Source organism: Nilaparvata lugens, chromosome 8 (assembly GCF_014356525.2).
Source record: "Nilaparvata lugens isolate BPH chromosome 8, ASM1435652v1, whole genome shotgun sequence".
Taxonomy (NCBI): Eukaryota; Metazoa; Arthropoda; class Insecta; order Hemiptera; family Delphacidae; genus Nilaparvata; species Nilaparvata lugens.
Window position 1 is genome coordinate 40,182,511 of NC_052511.1, and position 16,937 is coordinate 40,199,447.

At 34.8% G+C, this 16,937-nt stretch overlaps 1 protein-coding gene across 2 annotated transcripts in view; it reads left to right on the forward strand.

Moving 5' to 3' along the window:
• LOC111054684 (alkyldihydroxyacetonephosphate synthase) overlaps positions 1–9,880 on the forward strand; it is a 41,228-nt gene extending 31,348 nt beyond the window's left edge. The window contains exons 11-13 of one of the 2 annotated variants that reach the window (XM_022341755.2): positions 1,320–1,434; positions 3,199–3,528; positions 9,074–9,880. In XM_022341755.2, coding sequence (XP_022197447.2) covers positions 1,320–1,434; positions 3,199–3,524 — 441 coding nt within the window. In that variant the 3' untranslated portion in view covers positions 3,525–3,528; positions 9,074–9,880. Of the gene's footprint in view, positions 1–1,319; positions 1,435–3,198; positions 8,845–9,073 lie in introns of those variants that run through there. The other variant, XM_022341754.2, reaches the window with a different exon arrangement.
• The last annotated feature ends 7,057 nt before the right edge of the window (positions 9,881–16,937 follow it).

Sequence of the window (16,937 nt, forward strand, 5' to 3'; positions counted from 1 at the left end):
ATTATAGTACGGTACCCTTTAAAATTAATAAAATATAATTGTTACAATCTGTATTCTTGTTTTATTATTTTATTAATTTTAAAGGGTACTATAATTCTATTTTATAAATCTTTTGAAATATTTAAATACAAAGAATTACTAGCACCCTCATATTATTTCTTTTCAGAACGACTAGTTTCGGGTATTTATCTCATTCTCAAGTGTCAAACTTTGAAATATTGTTGAAATTGTATGAAACAAAATGTTGTACTTCTGCTCTATAAGCAGCATATAGGTGAGCTACAATATCTAGTGTTCAGAAATCTAGGCACATCTTTTCTGTCCCATAAATGTCATTTGATATAAATGATGATTTTTTATAGAAATGCTAGTACCCCTTACATATTAAATAATAAGAAATAAATAATTCATTCTTCTATAATATCATCTATTATTGAATATCGTCAGCTTGAAAATGTGACCAGTGTGGTCACGAAACTATATGGTCCAGTACCAAATAAAACTGCGTAGAATTTGACAACATATGTGTGTTTTTATTTCATCATGGAACGGTTCTACAACATTGACTGTGACTAAGTCGAATTTTCATCTATTATTAATGATATTTATATTGAATACAATGATGGAATCAGTATTCATCATGACGTGTACAATTATTTTTATTATTTATTTATTCAATCATTCAGAATTATACAACTCACAGAAAAGTACCACAGGCTAACTTACGCCCAAAACGGTTCCAATTCTAATTTATACAACAGTCCAAATGTAGCTAGAGGTTATGTGTCACTTCAAAATTCTTCAATTGCACACTTAATTTACAATCCATACACATAAAAATCATTTTTAAATTGAAAAAATACTTCTGAATAGAAGTAAATTAATTACAAATAATTGAAACATTCCAAACTTTGAAAAAACTATTATTATTTTCTACCTCTAAGCAAAATAGAAGCACGAATCTATCCGAGTTGGAATCCATATTATCCTACTATCAAACGTTCTGTTCTCTACTTCATCGACGGTCATTTCAGATATTTACTAACTTACTGCGTTTCACTTTACTGAAATAATTCTGCTCGATCAGTAAACATTAATAATAATAATGAATTTCATTTCCATTAATATACAAATAAGCAATCCAATCAATAAAATGTACACAATATTCAAAAATACAATATATGAAATTTACTACAATTATAAATAAATTGCATTTTTTTGGAAATTAACCTACTCAACTATGGGAAACCCATGTTCTAGAGCAGGTGTGTATACATTCACGCAGATGTATCAGTTTTGTTGTTTGCTTTTTGTTACAGGACTTTGCAATAGAGCACTACATAATTGCGGAGTCATTCGAAACATCAGTACCTTGGGATAAAACCCTAATGCTTTGTAGAAATGTGAAGCATTGTATCAAGGAAGAATGTAAATGTAAGTTTCTTCATGTTTGCCCGTCTCCATCACATTAATACTATCTAATTTTCTCAAATGCTATTAATTCTGTTTTAATGATTTTAATACGTGTCTTTCTATTTGTTTTATGATTCACTTTTGCTGTGTTCCAACTTACTTGTTAAGTATGAAAACGTTTCAGAGCAAGGTGGGGTCCAGTGCACTGAAATGCGTCCACACTTAACAAGTAAATAAAATAATAATAATATCGAGTGACCTGGCTGGCTCAGGTCTGGTGTCAGAGTTTTCAGGTCGCAACTGATCAATTTCAGGGCCTCTGACATGACCTAACGGCTGCTTTTTAGGCAGCCGGGACCGACGGCTTAACGTGTCCATCCGAAACACGAGTGGCTTGAGATAAATATCTTGCCGGGCCGAGAAAATGAGAAGAGGAGTATTGAAGTAAAAATGAACAAATCTGATCATGAAGATTAGTTACACCGATACTTAGGCCTACTGATACAGTACCGACCACCGATTACTAGGCCTACGATTTTCTATTATCAACCCCATTTCTCTTATTCTTCTCGCTTATTTCATTTTCTTCTTAGGATAAATATTTTCACCTATCGCAATGTATTTTGAAGAGACTTGAGATATTGTCAAATATCCACTTTATTTTAATAAAAATTATTATTTCATAGGAGCATGTTTCCGTGTTTGCTCACACATCATCAGCTGTAAGTTACGTGAGCACACACGAAAGCATGCTCCTATGAAATAATAATTTTTATTAAAATAAAGTGGATTTTTTACAATGTTTCGAGTCTCTTTAGTTATGGAAAAGTTCTACAACATATTTACTCTGCAACTTATTTTATTAATATATTATTTTAAAGTATGTGTTTGATTATTATTATCATCATCATCATAGTATTTTATTTGTCTTTGATTAAAGGATTTTCAATGAGCATGATCATCGACAACTCACTTTCAACATGGCAGCTCTCCTATGTTGGCAGTGCCAAAAATGCTTTGTGAAACGTGGTTATAACTGTTACTTTCATTTAAGCATTTTTAATTTGTATAATATTACTCTGATTCTAAATGCTTTTTTGGTAACATGATGATGATGAATTTTATTCATCCAGTATTTTATCTACTAATGATTCATTTCATTCAATTCAAATTGATTTCCTTTACAAAATTCAACAATTAAAAAGTTTGCAATAACATGTACCTAAAGGGTCAAGCCACACGAAGCATTTTTCAGGACGAGTAGGCAGGGTAGGAAGCTCTCCGATTGGCTGATTGGGTTGGCGTTCGGAAATCAAAATTAGTCAAAATCGTGAAGCGTAAACATAACCTATTTTTGGACAATTTCTATCTGAATTTGGGAAAGGAACAGTTTTGGGCTTTAAGCCTGTTGTTCCTTTCCCAATTATTCATAGTTGAGAATGATATTGTATCTATCAATGTATAAATAAATAATCAGCCAATCTGAGAGCTTCCAGCCTTACTTCAGCCGACTCGTCTCAAAAACGCTTCTTTTGGCTTGACCCTAAGCTAGTGTAATGACTAATATTATTATTAAACTAAAATCCTAAAACAACAGCATTTGATTAGGAATTTCGTTCAATAATAATTATTCATTAATTAACATTTTGAACAATTTCAATTTCTAATTTATTTCCATCTGTAGTGAAATGAAATGAAAAAATTCCATGAAACGGCTTTTTCTATTAATATTAACAGATTAGTACTAGAGCAATGATTCTAATAGCGTTGTGTGATATTTTGCAGCTCTAGGAATCGACCACCCGCTGGTGTCATGTCGCGTGACACAGACCTACGACATCGGGTGCTGTGTGTACTTCTACTTTGCGTTCAACTGGCTGGGCAAGAGCGACCCGGTCCACGCGTTCGAGCGCATCGAGACGGCAGCGCGCGACATGATCATCGCGTGTGGCGGCTCACTCTCGCACCATCACGGCGTCGGCAAGATACGCGCGCGCTGGTATCCGCAACAAGTCAGTCAGCTGGGCGTCGAACTCTACAAGGCCACTAAGCAGAGGCTGGATCCCGCCAACATATTTGCTAGCGGCAATCTGCTCGTACCCAAGCTCTAGAATGGTATTGTACCGAAATTCATATTGTACCGTTCTAGAAGTGTAGTTTAATCATCATACATTTGTACCCACCATTCCACTTGGATTTGTTTTTTACAAGGCCACTAAAGCTGAGGCCTCACTAAGCCTCACTGAGGCTGGGGATAGGCCAGCTAACGGGAGTAATATCCGCTATCGGCAATTTGCTCGCATCCAAGCTCTAGAAGGGTATTACTCATCATACATTTGTAATGTATTTCTACTTTAATTTGTTTGTATGACAGTGCAGTGCTATTCTTATGTGGACCCTACAATCCTCATGGATCTTATCAGTATTGAGGATAGTGGAGAAATATTCTTGAAGTAAAGTCTTAGAATAAATATTCTAAATGTATTGGAGTCTGGAATAATATTCCACATTATTTTGTTTGATTGACAGCAGTGTTATTTGTGTGTGAACCATACAATCCTCATGGATCTTCTTTGTATTGGGAATAGTAAAGTAAGAATTCTCAAGTACTGTGAGTCTTAGTACTAAGTACTAAGTCTAAGTACTAGGAGTCTGGAATAATATTCCACATTTTTTTGTTTGATTGACAAGAGTGTTATTTATGTGTGGATCCTTTAAACCTCATGGATCTTATCTATATTGAGGATAGTATGGTTAGGATTCTACTAGGAGTCTGCAACCATATTCGCAAGGATAAAAATTTATCTTTGATCTAGTTCAAGTTAAAAATAAATCATCTAAGATGATTATTTCTAATCTAATGATTAGTGAAATTTAGCTAAGATAATTTGAAAGATATTATATTTATGATATGAAAGCATATTATGTATTACTGTTCATAAACAGTAATTATCTGTAATTACTTATTCTAAAGATAGAATTTATCAAATTAGGTATAGTTTTGTAGGTTATTAGTTCTATGACATGACACCCAGATTATTCAATTGGATTGAGAATAGAAAATCAATATTATTTATGTTAGCAACGAAAATAGTTAGCAAATTTTATGACTTCAGAAACTTTTCATAACAAAATTTTTGAACCTATGGTGTTCAAATTAGACAACTATAACACACAAAAACTAGTATAAACAAAACATAATTTTGGGCTCCAATCCCAGCTTTAAGCTTTGAAGAATTATAGAAAATTGGAAAAACTTTTTAATAATACTTTTGATACTTTTCAATTGCTGCTGAAAAAATAACTTTGTTGTCATTATTCCCTTATTTATTATGGTGGCCCATTTTTCTTGGTTCATGTCAATGAATGATGAATGTAAAATGTATATAATAAAAATATTGACCATTAAAACTAGTTTAGATTTTTCTTAGTAGCAAAAAATTATCACGCCAAATTGTTACCATAATTCTCACGGGTCTTCATTTGAAATGCATGTATTTAATTGAGTTCTTCTTGTCTATTTTAGAATATGATCTTAGTGAATTAGTGCAAGATTTAAAATTAATATAAACTATTTTCGAATTAATTTTTTGTTATATCAATGCTACTGTCTAAGGAATAATAAATGTAATTTTCAAGTAATCCACCGAATATGACTTAATTGTTCGTATGTAATTTTAATTATTATTTCTATTTGCAACTGTAGAATCTAATTGAAGTAGAATGCATTTTATTCTCGACTCCTTGATATATCTTTAGAATGTACTTATTATAAACTTGAATATTCAATCGCATTCTCTTTGGAATTCGGCTAACAGTCAGGAGTGTATCATTACGAAAAACAGAGGTTAACAAGTTTCTCGTTTTTTATAAATATATTAATTGGAATTTACTTAATTTGTTCATAAACTCTTTGTTACATTAACATTATTAGAAAATTCAGATACATAAATTCGAAAACCAGAAAACTTTGCAGCTAGAAATAAAGGTTTTCCCATATTAAAATTCAGAATCATTTCTGTAATTCTATTAGGTAATAGAAAATCATCAAATTTAAAATACCTTATATGCCTATAAGAAATAGAGAATTGATTAATAGTTAATACAATATGATCAGGGTTTCCATTCATCCAATCTCCCAGCAAAAGATCGTGTCCATTGGGCCTTACAATACTCGAAGTTTTTCTCATCTCCAAGCAGTATTTCTAGATTTGAGTCTTCCCTGTCCCTGATTTTTCAAAAACATGTGGAATGAAAGCAATGTTCCATTCTGCGAAACAACCTAAAAATTAATTATCAGGAAATGTTAAATGTTGTCTTCAGTTAAATCCCCCCACAGCAATATCCCATAGAACAGAAGTGACTCAAACCAACCATTGTTGGCCAAAATAACCGCTTCCCTAACCAGCACTCTCCTGAGCCTCAAAATGGCAAAAGCAGCCGAGTTCAATTTTTTCAAAAGAGATTCAATATGTGAACTACAAGGTCAGTCCCCGATCCACAGCAACCCCCTAGAAGTTGCTAGCATCAGAGGGTTGCATATCATTAGTTCAAACTGAAATACCAATGGATTGCCTGGAAATTCGTAAATCGAAAACTCAATATAGGTTGACCTTCAACCTATCAGCTCTACACCATCTCGAGATTTTAGCAAGAACAGTGCTGCCAATTGTCTGTAGCTCTCCTTGTTCTTATTCATACCCTTCTGCCGTTGAGCATCGGGTTCCTTCAACTATTCTCTAAACTTTATTCGATCATGTGCCATTCTTTTTACTTCAATCATTGTCTTTCCTCTTCCAGCAGCTATACTCTCTACATACTAATTCCATTCCAGTCTGTAGCTCATTGAAGTAATTTGCTGTGATGAGAAAAGCAACTGATAAAACAGACTTTGCTAAGGTACATTACAAGGAAAGTCGTTGAAGAAGACAAGAAACAAAAGAGGTCCCAAAATTGAACCCTGTGGCACTCCTTTTGTGACAGGACGTGGACCTGATGTGAATTTGTCATTTACAAGATGACCCCGAGAACCATTCACCTTAACATCACTCCTTCCCTTCAGGTAAGACTTACTAAGGCTCAGCAGATCTCTCCTCGCACCATAATAAGCCAGCTTTTTTTGATCAATATATATATATATATATAGACCAAACTATCAAACACTCTCTTCAGGTCAATGAAAAAGTTCATAACCTAAAACGGAAGAGTTAACAAGAAAGATGGTCTTTGTGTTCAAGTTAAAAGTACCTGAATACGTTCAACTGGCGGTAGAGCTGCGAAAGAACCAGAAGAGCTAGTTGCAGATGTGGAAGAGCTGGGTGCAGTTGTAGAAGTGCTGGCTGCATATGCAGAAGAGCTGGCTGCAGCAGCAGAAGAGCTGGCTACAGATGCAGAAGAGTTGGGTGCAGCTGAGGAATAACTGGCTGCAGCTGCAGAGCTGAGAGAGAACCAGAAGAGCTAGTTTCAGATGCGGAAGAGCTGGCTGCAAATGCAGAAGAGACGGATGCACCTGCAGAAGAGCTGGCGGCTACAGCTGCAGAAGATATGGATGCAGCTGCAGGGCTGCGAGAGAACCAGAGGATCTAGTTGCAGATGCGGAAGAGCTGGCTGCTAATACAGAAGAGCTATCTGCAGCTGCAGAAGAGTTGGGTGCACCCGAGGAATAGCTGGCTGCAGCTGCAGAGCTGCTAGAGAATCAGAAGAGGTAGATGCAGATGCGGAAGAGCTGGCTGCAGATTCAGAAGAGGGCTACAGTCGATGTGTTAGTGCAAGTGGACTGTTTTGTGGATTTTTACAGCATTGATGCGTTCAATGACAAAAAATACAGATTAATCCCAGAGCTGGTTGCAGCTGTGATAGAGTTGACTGCTGGAAGAGGCAACACTAAGAACTAAACTCATTTAAAAATAACACCCCCCCCCCACAGTACCCCTGTACCACCTGATTTGTGATAGTTAAAGAGTGCATCACCTCCAGAGCTCCAGACAGGTAATCCAAGTCCGCCAAATCCACGCCAACACATTTGAAGACTTATGTTTGGGGATGAAGCCGGTGAAGGTACCTGACTTGCACCCTAATTACGCCATTGTCAAATTCATCGCATTCTACATTTCTATAAAAAAAATAGAAAATTGAAATAAGTTTGTGTGATTGAAAAAATTACGAATTTTGTAAAAAAAACTATTAAAACCAATATGAGCCGGAACCTCTAGCACTGATAAACTCCCGGGCATTGCGATGCACAGATCGCATCATACAAGAAACAAACTATCGTGAGAAATGAATGACATTTTCAATAATTACCATTATAGATATAAATCACCTTTATATTCAATTCAGTTCAAATCTCTTTATTCATATAACATACATTGTACATTGAATTGTGTCACTAGTGATAAGAGTGAACTATCACTACGGTCGGATGTGAATTTTAACTAAGTTACCTTATAAATCATGAAAATTGAGGAGAAGAAGATTTGGTGAAGATTGCAAGATACATCTGGTAGGGACCAATACTAAAAACGTTTTACCAGCAATTATCACAGTATTCACTTATGTATAAAATGTTATACACTTTGTGTTGTTTAATATTGTATTGACATTTTATTCTAACTATCTATTTTTCTTATAGGTAATGCAAAGCTACTGAACAAACATTGATTTGTATGTGATTACTTTTATGGCAAATAAATGAATTTGAATTTTGAAAAAATAGTCATAGATAGAATTATGATATTAGGTTTCTTGCTAGAATGCAAATTGTGTGCAATCAAGATTTAGTTCTATTTTCGAAGTAAAATACCCTTATTGATTTAGGGAAGTAGGAACTGGAATAAAATACAAATTCAATATGAAATTAGTGTAAAACCTTTGAATAGATCTAGAATGCTGCCTGTGTTGCTAGATTGCCATGTTTAGATTAGACCTGTAGAAATTTGATTTAAATAATATATTAATAATATCCAAGAGGAAAGTATCAGTGAATGACTATAATGTGTAAGCATTGATTTTCACCCAAAGCTTGTAAAATTTGAAATTATGTAATGTAACAGGCAAATTCTAGTCATGGCTTTATTACTATAAACAAATTTCTGAAATAAGCTTAAATCTATTTTAAAATGAAAATTTTTCTATTGAAATTGGCTTTCTTGGAGAAATATTTATTAATTATCTCATCTTCATTGAAGAAAGGTATAAGTTATTACATAATATATGTGTAAGACTCCCAATCACTTTTAGTGTTGTTATATTGAACAGACCTTGATTTTAAAGTTGAATCAAATTCCGTCACTGCTGCTATGCTGCTTTTTTCTTACATTTGTGTTAGATTTAAGAAACATTAAGAACTAATTCAATGTTTATTGTGTATCATAGCCATTGTCCATATCCCATTGTGTTTGTGTGTTTGAATAAATAAAATATCAAAAACAATTTATGTTTTTCTAAACTCGAATCTAAACCCAAGGATTTTAGGGGGATTAAAGAAATAATTTTATCACCAAAGTTGTTTTTACAATATATTTCACACGTTTTATCCATTGCATTGGATATAATATCATTTTAAGTATAACAGGCTTGGAATACACTTACTAATGTATTTACACAAATGAAAAAGAAGTCGTCACTATCTGATTGAAATCACGTTTTAATTTATTTCCAGGTATAATGAAAAATGAAAATTCATAGATGGCCGACACTCTTCCTATGTAATTCTTATCACTCAATAACAAGTTACAACTAAGTAAAATTGAAGTGGAAAACAGGGATAAATAAACACTGAGAAGTAATTGGGATCATTGAGTGTAGGTATAGCTTACCGTAAAGTTTGAAGTGGAAAAAACAGGAATAAATCAACCCAGTGAAGTAATTGGGCTCATTTCAGTGTATAGCTTACCGTAAAGTTTGATATCAATCAATTTGCGTTTGTATTTTATCAATATATCAATACCATTTACATTATTCCATGTTTGTTTTTAATCAATTGATCAGTTTTTTTTCTAAATGTAATTCAAGCTAATGAGAATCATCAATATAAAACGCAATTTACCAGCATTTTATTTGAATTTGATTATTGATCAGTTTACCACTAATCAAGGAAATGGATTCAAGATTACTGGTCACATTCAATAATCAGTAGCCTATCTAGTCTAGTAACTGACTGACTTGATCCTGTTCATTCTAGTTACAATTCACCTTTCATTATGTGTTTACCAACTGTTTGTCAATATTATTTTTTTCACTGAAATGTGAATTTTCAATTTTCATAAAATAATTTGTTACGAAATTTTTGATACCGTATAACGTGTAAATTCTTTTGGTAGGCCTTGTTAGGCCCATATAGAGGGGAATACAGGTTTCAGAAGATTTTACCAAGATTGCAATTGCCAATATATTCGATCCTAAAGAAGATGCTAGAGCGTATTGCTTGATCACAATTTTATACTTGAATAAATATCTCAACTTCATTGCAAACTATTATGAAATTGAATAAAAATCAATTTGTTTGTGATTCATAAATAGTTTTGATTGTAGTCTATTACAACATCGTATACAAGACAATGTTAGTTTTGTAGAATTGATAGCAGTTAATTGGAAAAAATCCCGTAATTAGTTTCAGAGAAGCGGTTCTTGTAAAAAAATTATTGAGTTGAAAGTAGAAAAGAGGTGCTAGACTAAAGAAACAATAAAAAATTAGTTGAATTGTAGATTTTTTGCAAGAATAATGAAGAAGACATTTTTTTCGTCATAAGACGAACCGTATCACCTATTTTGATAATGTTTTAATTTGTGGATCGAAATACCTATTGTAGATTGCAGACTTTCTTGATAAATACTAAAAAAAACCTGTATACTCATAATATCTGAATAATAATGAAAAACTTTATATTAATAAAGTTATATAGCCGAAACATGCCCTAATTAAATAATTTTAAAAAGGGTACTTAGATTTATGTTCATTTATATTCAAAAGTAGCAATAAAGAGAAAAAGAGACAACTTTACATTTAATAAAAACAATATAAAAACTTGTAGTACCCTTTATTAAAAACTTTAAAATAAACTTTATTTTAAAAACTTGTATTACCCTTTATTAAAAAACTTTAGAATAAACTTTATTTTAAAAAAAACTTGTAGTACCCTTTATTAAAAACTTTATAATAAAAGGTACTTTAAGTTTTATTAATTTGAACAAAATTAGGCCATATAAGTGAAGTGTTTTGATGAAAACCGTTATATTTGTATGCCTCGAACAAAGTTTATACAGTAGAAAATACTGATACAAAATGAGTTTACAAATTCTTGGTTATGAGGATATCAAGGACTCAGTTGGTTTTGAAGAATACAACAATTACGCTAGCATGCTATCGACGTGTATATTTTCATTTTTCTACGAGTTCCAACTGATTTCGGTGTTGAATAAGCTTCATGACTTCCACAGTGTTCTGTCGACACTGCATCGTAGGTCGGTCCTCAATGTATTTGAATTGAGACTCAACAGAAACACAAAGGCTGTCCTACTATTAGTGGATGATGAGGCCACTTTGTACGAATCCCTAGTGCAAATCTCAAACATGACTGAAAGACCGAGATTGTTTACCATCTATTTCAATCATGAGCACGACCCCGTAACAAAACAGCACGTCAATCACTCCATTGATCTGTGGAACTACTTCAATGAATGCATAAACGTGGACATCTTTTTCTCGGCTTTTGTTGAAATTCAAGAGGTAAGGTTCTTGATCATATGGACTTCTGGACTTTACAAGTTGATTCCATTGCAATGGGGAATGTGCAAGTCCATCATATACTTCTCTAAACAATACACAAATCATTAATTTCAATACACTGTCTCACAGTTTTCAATTCTATTTTCTCTTCACCTTTATATAAACAATACACAAATCATTAATTTCAATATGGTACACTGTCTCACAATTTTTAATTCTATTTTCTCTTCACCTTTATATAAACAATACACAAATCATTAATTTTGGTCTGGCCAGAGAATTCGAATTGTAGCGCCAGAATGCCAGACTGCAGTTCTGCCAATAGCAGGCTTGTGTTTGCGCCAGCGCAGACCGTCCTGCTGCTTTGGCCTTCTCGATGTCCTTGTCTAGTCTGTCTTGTTTCGTCAGCCCGTCTTGTTGCAAGACCAAAATTGTGTTTGTCATGTAGTTTCGATCGGAAATTTCTTGTGAATAATTGTTTGAGTGTCGTGTGTGTGAATTATGAATATAATAGCATAAATAGTATTGAATTAATTTGAATCGGATTTGAATTTATAAAAAATCCAGTTTGAGCTTTGTTCAAACCACAGTGCATAGCCTGCAAGTTGAACGCGAAAAGGCAGCCTGGAAGCCAGAACCTGTCTTTTCCCAGATTTCGTCCCACCCTGAATCTGACCAAAACACCTAATAAAGGCTTCGAAGGGCAAGTAGTCAAGTTTGGAATAAATCTGGTGAGTTTTTGCTCTTTTTTATTGTTCATTAATGCAGAGTTTAACTGTACAAATAACCTGGCTCAAATTGAAGATTAAATTTTGCCCCTTGTTTGTATTTGATTATTTAAATAGTAAATTACAGTCCTGTGGTAGCTCTAGCCTGAGCTTTGTTCAGAACATTTTATGGTCCTCCGGGCCGGATGAATTTAAATTTGTAATTTGTTGATTAATTCACACACATTGGATTTAAGCAGTTTCGTATTTGTCCAATGTTGGCATGTTGAGAATGGTCTGATCCATGCTCAACTTAAGTTTGTTGTAGCCTTGTTCTAAGAGCAAGGTTTCTTGTCAATTTGTATTTGTCTGAAATTGAATTTATTTCAGTTAAAATTGTAATTTCCTAAAACTGGGCTCATTGTGCTCTTTTTCAGGAATTTTTTTGTTTGTTGGAATTTGTATTGCCCATTTTTTATACATGTTAGTGAAGGTTAATCACCAGCATGATTTTGTTTGTTCAATTCAACAAGTTATCGTTTGTTTGTGAGTTGTTGGAAGAACATTATCTAATCATATAGTTTTGTTCTCAGCAATAACTTATCTTGTGAATTGATAATCGAAGTTTAACTTTGATAACTTACTAACTTGTGATTCTTCCTTTCATCTAGTTTTGAACTCATTCTTGTTTTATTGTCTGTTGTTTGTATTGTTGGGGCTGAATTGTTTTGTGTATGAGTTCAAGATGGAGGAAAAATTACAGAAACAAATCAGGGTGCATCGCGCTAAACTGGAACAATTGTATGCCAGATTGCAAAGAATTTATGACCTGTCTAAAAATATATCTGATCCAAAAGTTGCTGAGTGGTATCTATGTAAAGTGGTACAGAAGATACATTTTTCATCTGAATTTGTGCAACTAGAGAAGGGAGAAGATTGTTCTATGCGCCTATGTCGCCTGTCTCCATTCATTGATAGAGGTGTGATTCGCATCAGCGGTCATTTGTCCCATGCTGGACTTGAATTTGAGACTTGTCATCAGATGATATTACCAAAATCCAACACTTTCGTATCGATGTTAGTTGATTATCATCACAAGAAGAATTGTCATGCTGGACCTTCGTTATTGTTGTCCTTGATCAGACAGAAATTCTGGATACTGTCTGCTCGCTCTATTATTCGTATTTGTGTCTTTAAGTGTAATCGTTGTTTCCGTATTCGACCTAGTAACAAAATTATATCCACTCCCAACTCAATAGTTGTTGTGTTGATTATCATCACAAGAAGAATTGTCATGCTGAACCTTCGTTATTGTTGTCCTTGATCAGACAGATATTCTGGATACTGTCTGCTCACTCTATTATTCATATTTGTGTCTTTAAGTGTAATTGTTGTTTCCGTATTTGACCTAGTAATAATGCAATTATATCCACTCCCAACTTAATAGTTGTTGTGATTGTTGCATTTATTCTTCTGTGTTGTTTTTTGGTGTTGGTGTTTTGTTCTTTTTGGCATGTCTGGATTTTTCCTTTCCTTGGTTTTTTCAGTTTTGTAACTTGGCTGAAAAATAGTTTTTCAGAGGCAGGGGTATGGTCTGGCCAGAGAATTCAAATTTTAGCGCCAGAATGCCAGACTGCAGTTCTGCCAATAGCAGGCTTGTGTTTGCGCCAGCGCAGACCGTCCTGCTGCTTTAGCCTTCTCGATGTCCTTGTCTAGTCTGTCTTGTTTTGTCAGCCCGTCTTGTTGCAAGACCAAAATTGTGTTTGTCATGTAATTTTGATCGGAAATTTCTTGTAAATAATTGTTTGAGTGTTGTGTGTGTGAATTATGAATATAACAGCGTAAATAGTATTAAATTGAATTAATTTGAATCAGATTTGAATTTATAAAAAATCCAGTTTGAGCTTTGTTCAAAACACAGTGCATAGCCTGCAAGTTGAACACGAAAAGGCAGCCCGGAAGCCAGAACCTGTCTTTTCCCAGATTTTGTCCCACCCTGAATCTGACTAAAACTCCTAATAAAGGCTTTGAAGGGCAAATAGTCAAGATTGGAATAAATTTGGTGAGTTTTTGCTCTTTTTTATTGTTCATTAATGCAGAGTTTAACTGTACAAATAACCTGGCTCAAATTGATGATTAAATTTTGCCCCTTGTTTGTATTTGATTATTTAAATAGTAAATTACAGTCCTCTGATAGCTCTAGCCTGAGCTTTGTTCAGAACATTTTATGGTCCTCCGGGCCGGATTTTTGAGCAATTTTCAATCGTGTATCCTCGGGTGTCTCAGACCATTTCCGATTATGAAAAGACAGAGTTAGTGGTTAATGAGTTGGAACTTGAGTTGAATAAAGATCATGTTGTAGCATTCAGCGACTCACACCTAGATCTGTTTCAGTATATTGAAGTAGCGGCTAACACTCTCAAACAGAAAGAGGCGACTGTCGCTATTGCTCAATCTTCGGCAGCTACAGCAGCTAGTTCACAGCTGGTCGTGTCTGAGTCGGTACTGCCTAAAATTGACCTTCCGAAATTTGATGGGAACCAGACTCAATGGTTGGTGTTTTATGAACTATTTAAGGCATTGGTACATGACAACAAGAATTTGAACAATCAGCAGAAGGTCCAATATCTTGTAAGTAGACTTACTGGACAAGCAGCAAATATTTGTCGTCATTTGCCACCATTGGCTAACAATTATCAAATAATTTGGCAGGCATTATTGACCCACTATAACAATCCACGGGCGCAAGTCGATGCCTATTTCAAACAAATTTTTGAATTTTGTTCAATAAAATCAGAATCAAAGGCAGGTTGTATTGCGATTTTGGATGGGTTTTGCAGTTCAATCAATGCATTGAAGAGATTGCAACTCACTGATTTGTCAGACTCGATATTCCTCTATCATGGCTTGAGATTGCTGGATCCAAGTTCCCGTAGAAATTTTGAATTGGCCGTCCGTGACAAGGCTATGCCAACTTATAATGATTATGTCAAGTTGATTGAAAAGCAAATTAAGACTCTTCCTTCTGATGAGAAACAGACTGAATTGTTTAATATGAAGCACAAAAAGGATAATAAATCAAAGGTGTTTGTGGTTCAATCTAATGATTCATCTAACGATGCATCTTGTAAAAAGCCCAATTGTCTGAAGTGCTCAAAACCAGGTCATCGGTTAGTAGATTGTGCAAGTTTCTTGAAAATGACTCCTTGGGATCGTTATTGTTTGATTAAAGGAAAGTTTTGTTGTTTTTGTTGTCTTGATGTGGATCATTTGAGTAGAAATTGTTGTAGTAAAACTCAGTGTGCTCAATGTCGAGAATCTCATCATTCTTTATTGCACTTTTCCAGATCAAGTTCCAATGAAGGTGTTGCGTCCTCATCGAACTCCAAGGCAGGTGGCACATCACCTATTAGTTGTTGTTTTACATCCAACGATGTAGAAAATTCGACCATTGTGTTGTCAACCGTCACTGCACATGTTTGAGATTGTAATGATCAGCTTTGTGATGTTCATTTCTTGGTTGACTTCGGGAGTCAGTGTCATTTTGTTACAGCCAAATTGTGTCGGCGTTTGAGACTACCATTCCAGCCCATGAAAACCGTTGTTCGTGGATTTGGTGGTGGTACTAGTGAAGTTTGAGGTCGTACTTGTGTGTCTATTCAGTCAAAGTTGGATCCTACTGTCAAGTTTTCGATGGATGCCACAGTGGTAGATAAAATCATCGACAAGTGGCCTTCTTGTGAAATCGACAGATCCAAACTTCATCATCTTGAAAATCTCACACTGGCTGACGACAAATTCTACCTTCCTAGTAGAATAGATGGCATCATTGGTGCGGAGTTAGTTCCTCACTTGCTACGTGGAAGTCCTAGTATAGGTGAATCGCACGAATTGATGACTGTTAATAGTGTCTTTGGTCACATTCTGATGGGGAGAGCGCCCATTCTCACTTCAACAAAGAAAGTGTCGAATTGTTTTACAGCCATCTGTAGTCCATTCGTTAGTAGTCCATCGTTGGATAGTTTTGTGGAACGTTTTTGGGAGTTGGAATCGTGCCCTGCACCAAGCTGTCAACTGAAACTGGAAGAGTTGGAGTGTGAGGTAAATTTTTGGAAGTTGGTACATCGTGTGAATTCTGGTCGTTTTGTTGTTGCCTTGTCATTTGCGGAGCCGCCCAGCAGCTTGGGAGATTCGTATGCTGTCACCGAACGCAGACTGCTGACTTTGGAGAGACGACTAGAGCTTGACAGCAATACTCGTCTGTTGAATTTGAGACTTGTCATCAGATGATATTACCAAAATCTGACACTTTCGTATCAATGTTAATTGATTATCATCACAAGAAGAATTGTCATGCTGGACCTTCGTTATTGTTGTCCTTGATCAGACAGAAATTCTGGATACTGTCTGCTCGCTCTATTATTTGTATTTGTGTCTTTAAGTGTAATCGTTGTTTCCGTATTCGACCTAGTAACAAAATTATATCCACTCCCAACTCAATAGTTGTTGTGATTGTTGCATTTTTTTTCTCTTTTGTGTTGTTTTTTGGTGTTGGTGTTTTGTTCTTTTTGGCATGTCTGGATTTTTCCTTTCCTTGGTTTTTTTTTTGTTTTGTAACTTGGCTGAAAAATAGTTTTTCAGAGGTGGGGGTATGGTCTGGCCAGAGAATTCGAATTGTAGCGCCAGAATGCCAGACTGCAGTTCTGCCAATAGCAGGCTTGTGTTTGCACCAGCGCAGACCGTCCTGCTGCTTTGGCCTTCTCGATGTCCTTGTCTAGTCTGTCTTGTTTTGTCAGCCCATCTTGTTGCAAGACCAAAATTGTGTTTGTCATGTAATTTCGATCGGAAATTTCTTGTGAATAATTGTTTGAGTGTCGTGTGTGTGAATTATGAATATAATAGCGTAAATAGTATTGAATTGAATTAATTTAAATCGGATTTGAATTTATAAAGAATCCAGTTTGAGCTTTGTTCAAACCACAGTGCATAGCCTGCAAGTTGAACGCGAAAAGGCAGCCCGGAAGCCAGAACCTGTCTTTTCCCAGATTTCGTCCCACCCTGAATCTGACCAAAACACCTAATAAAGGCTT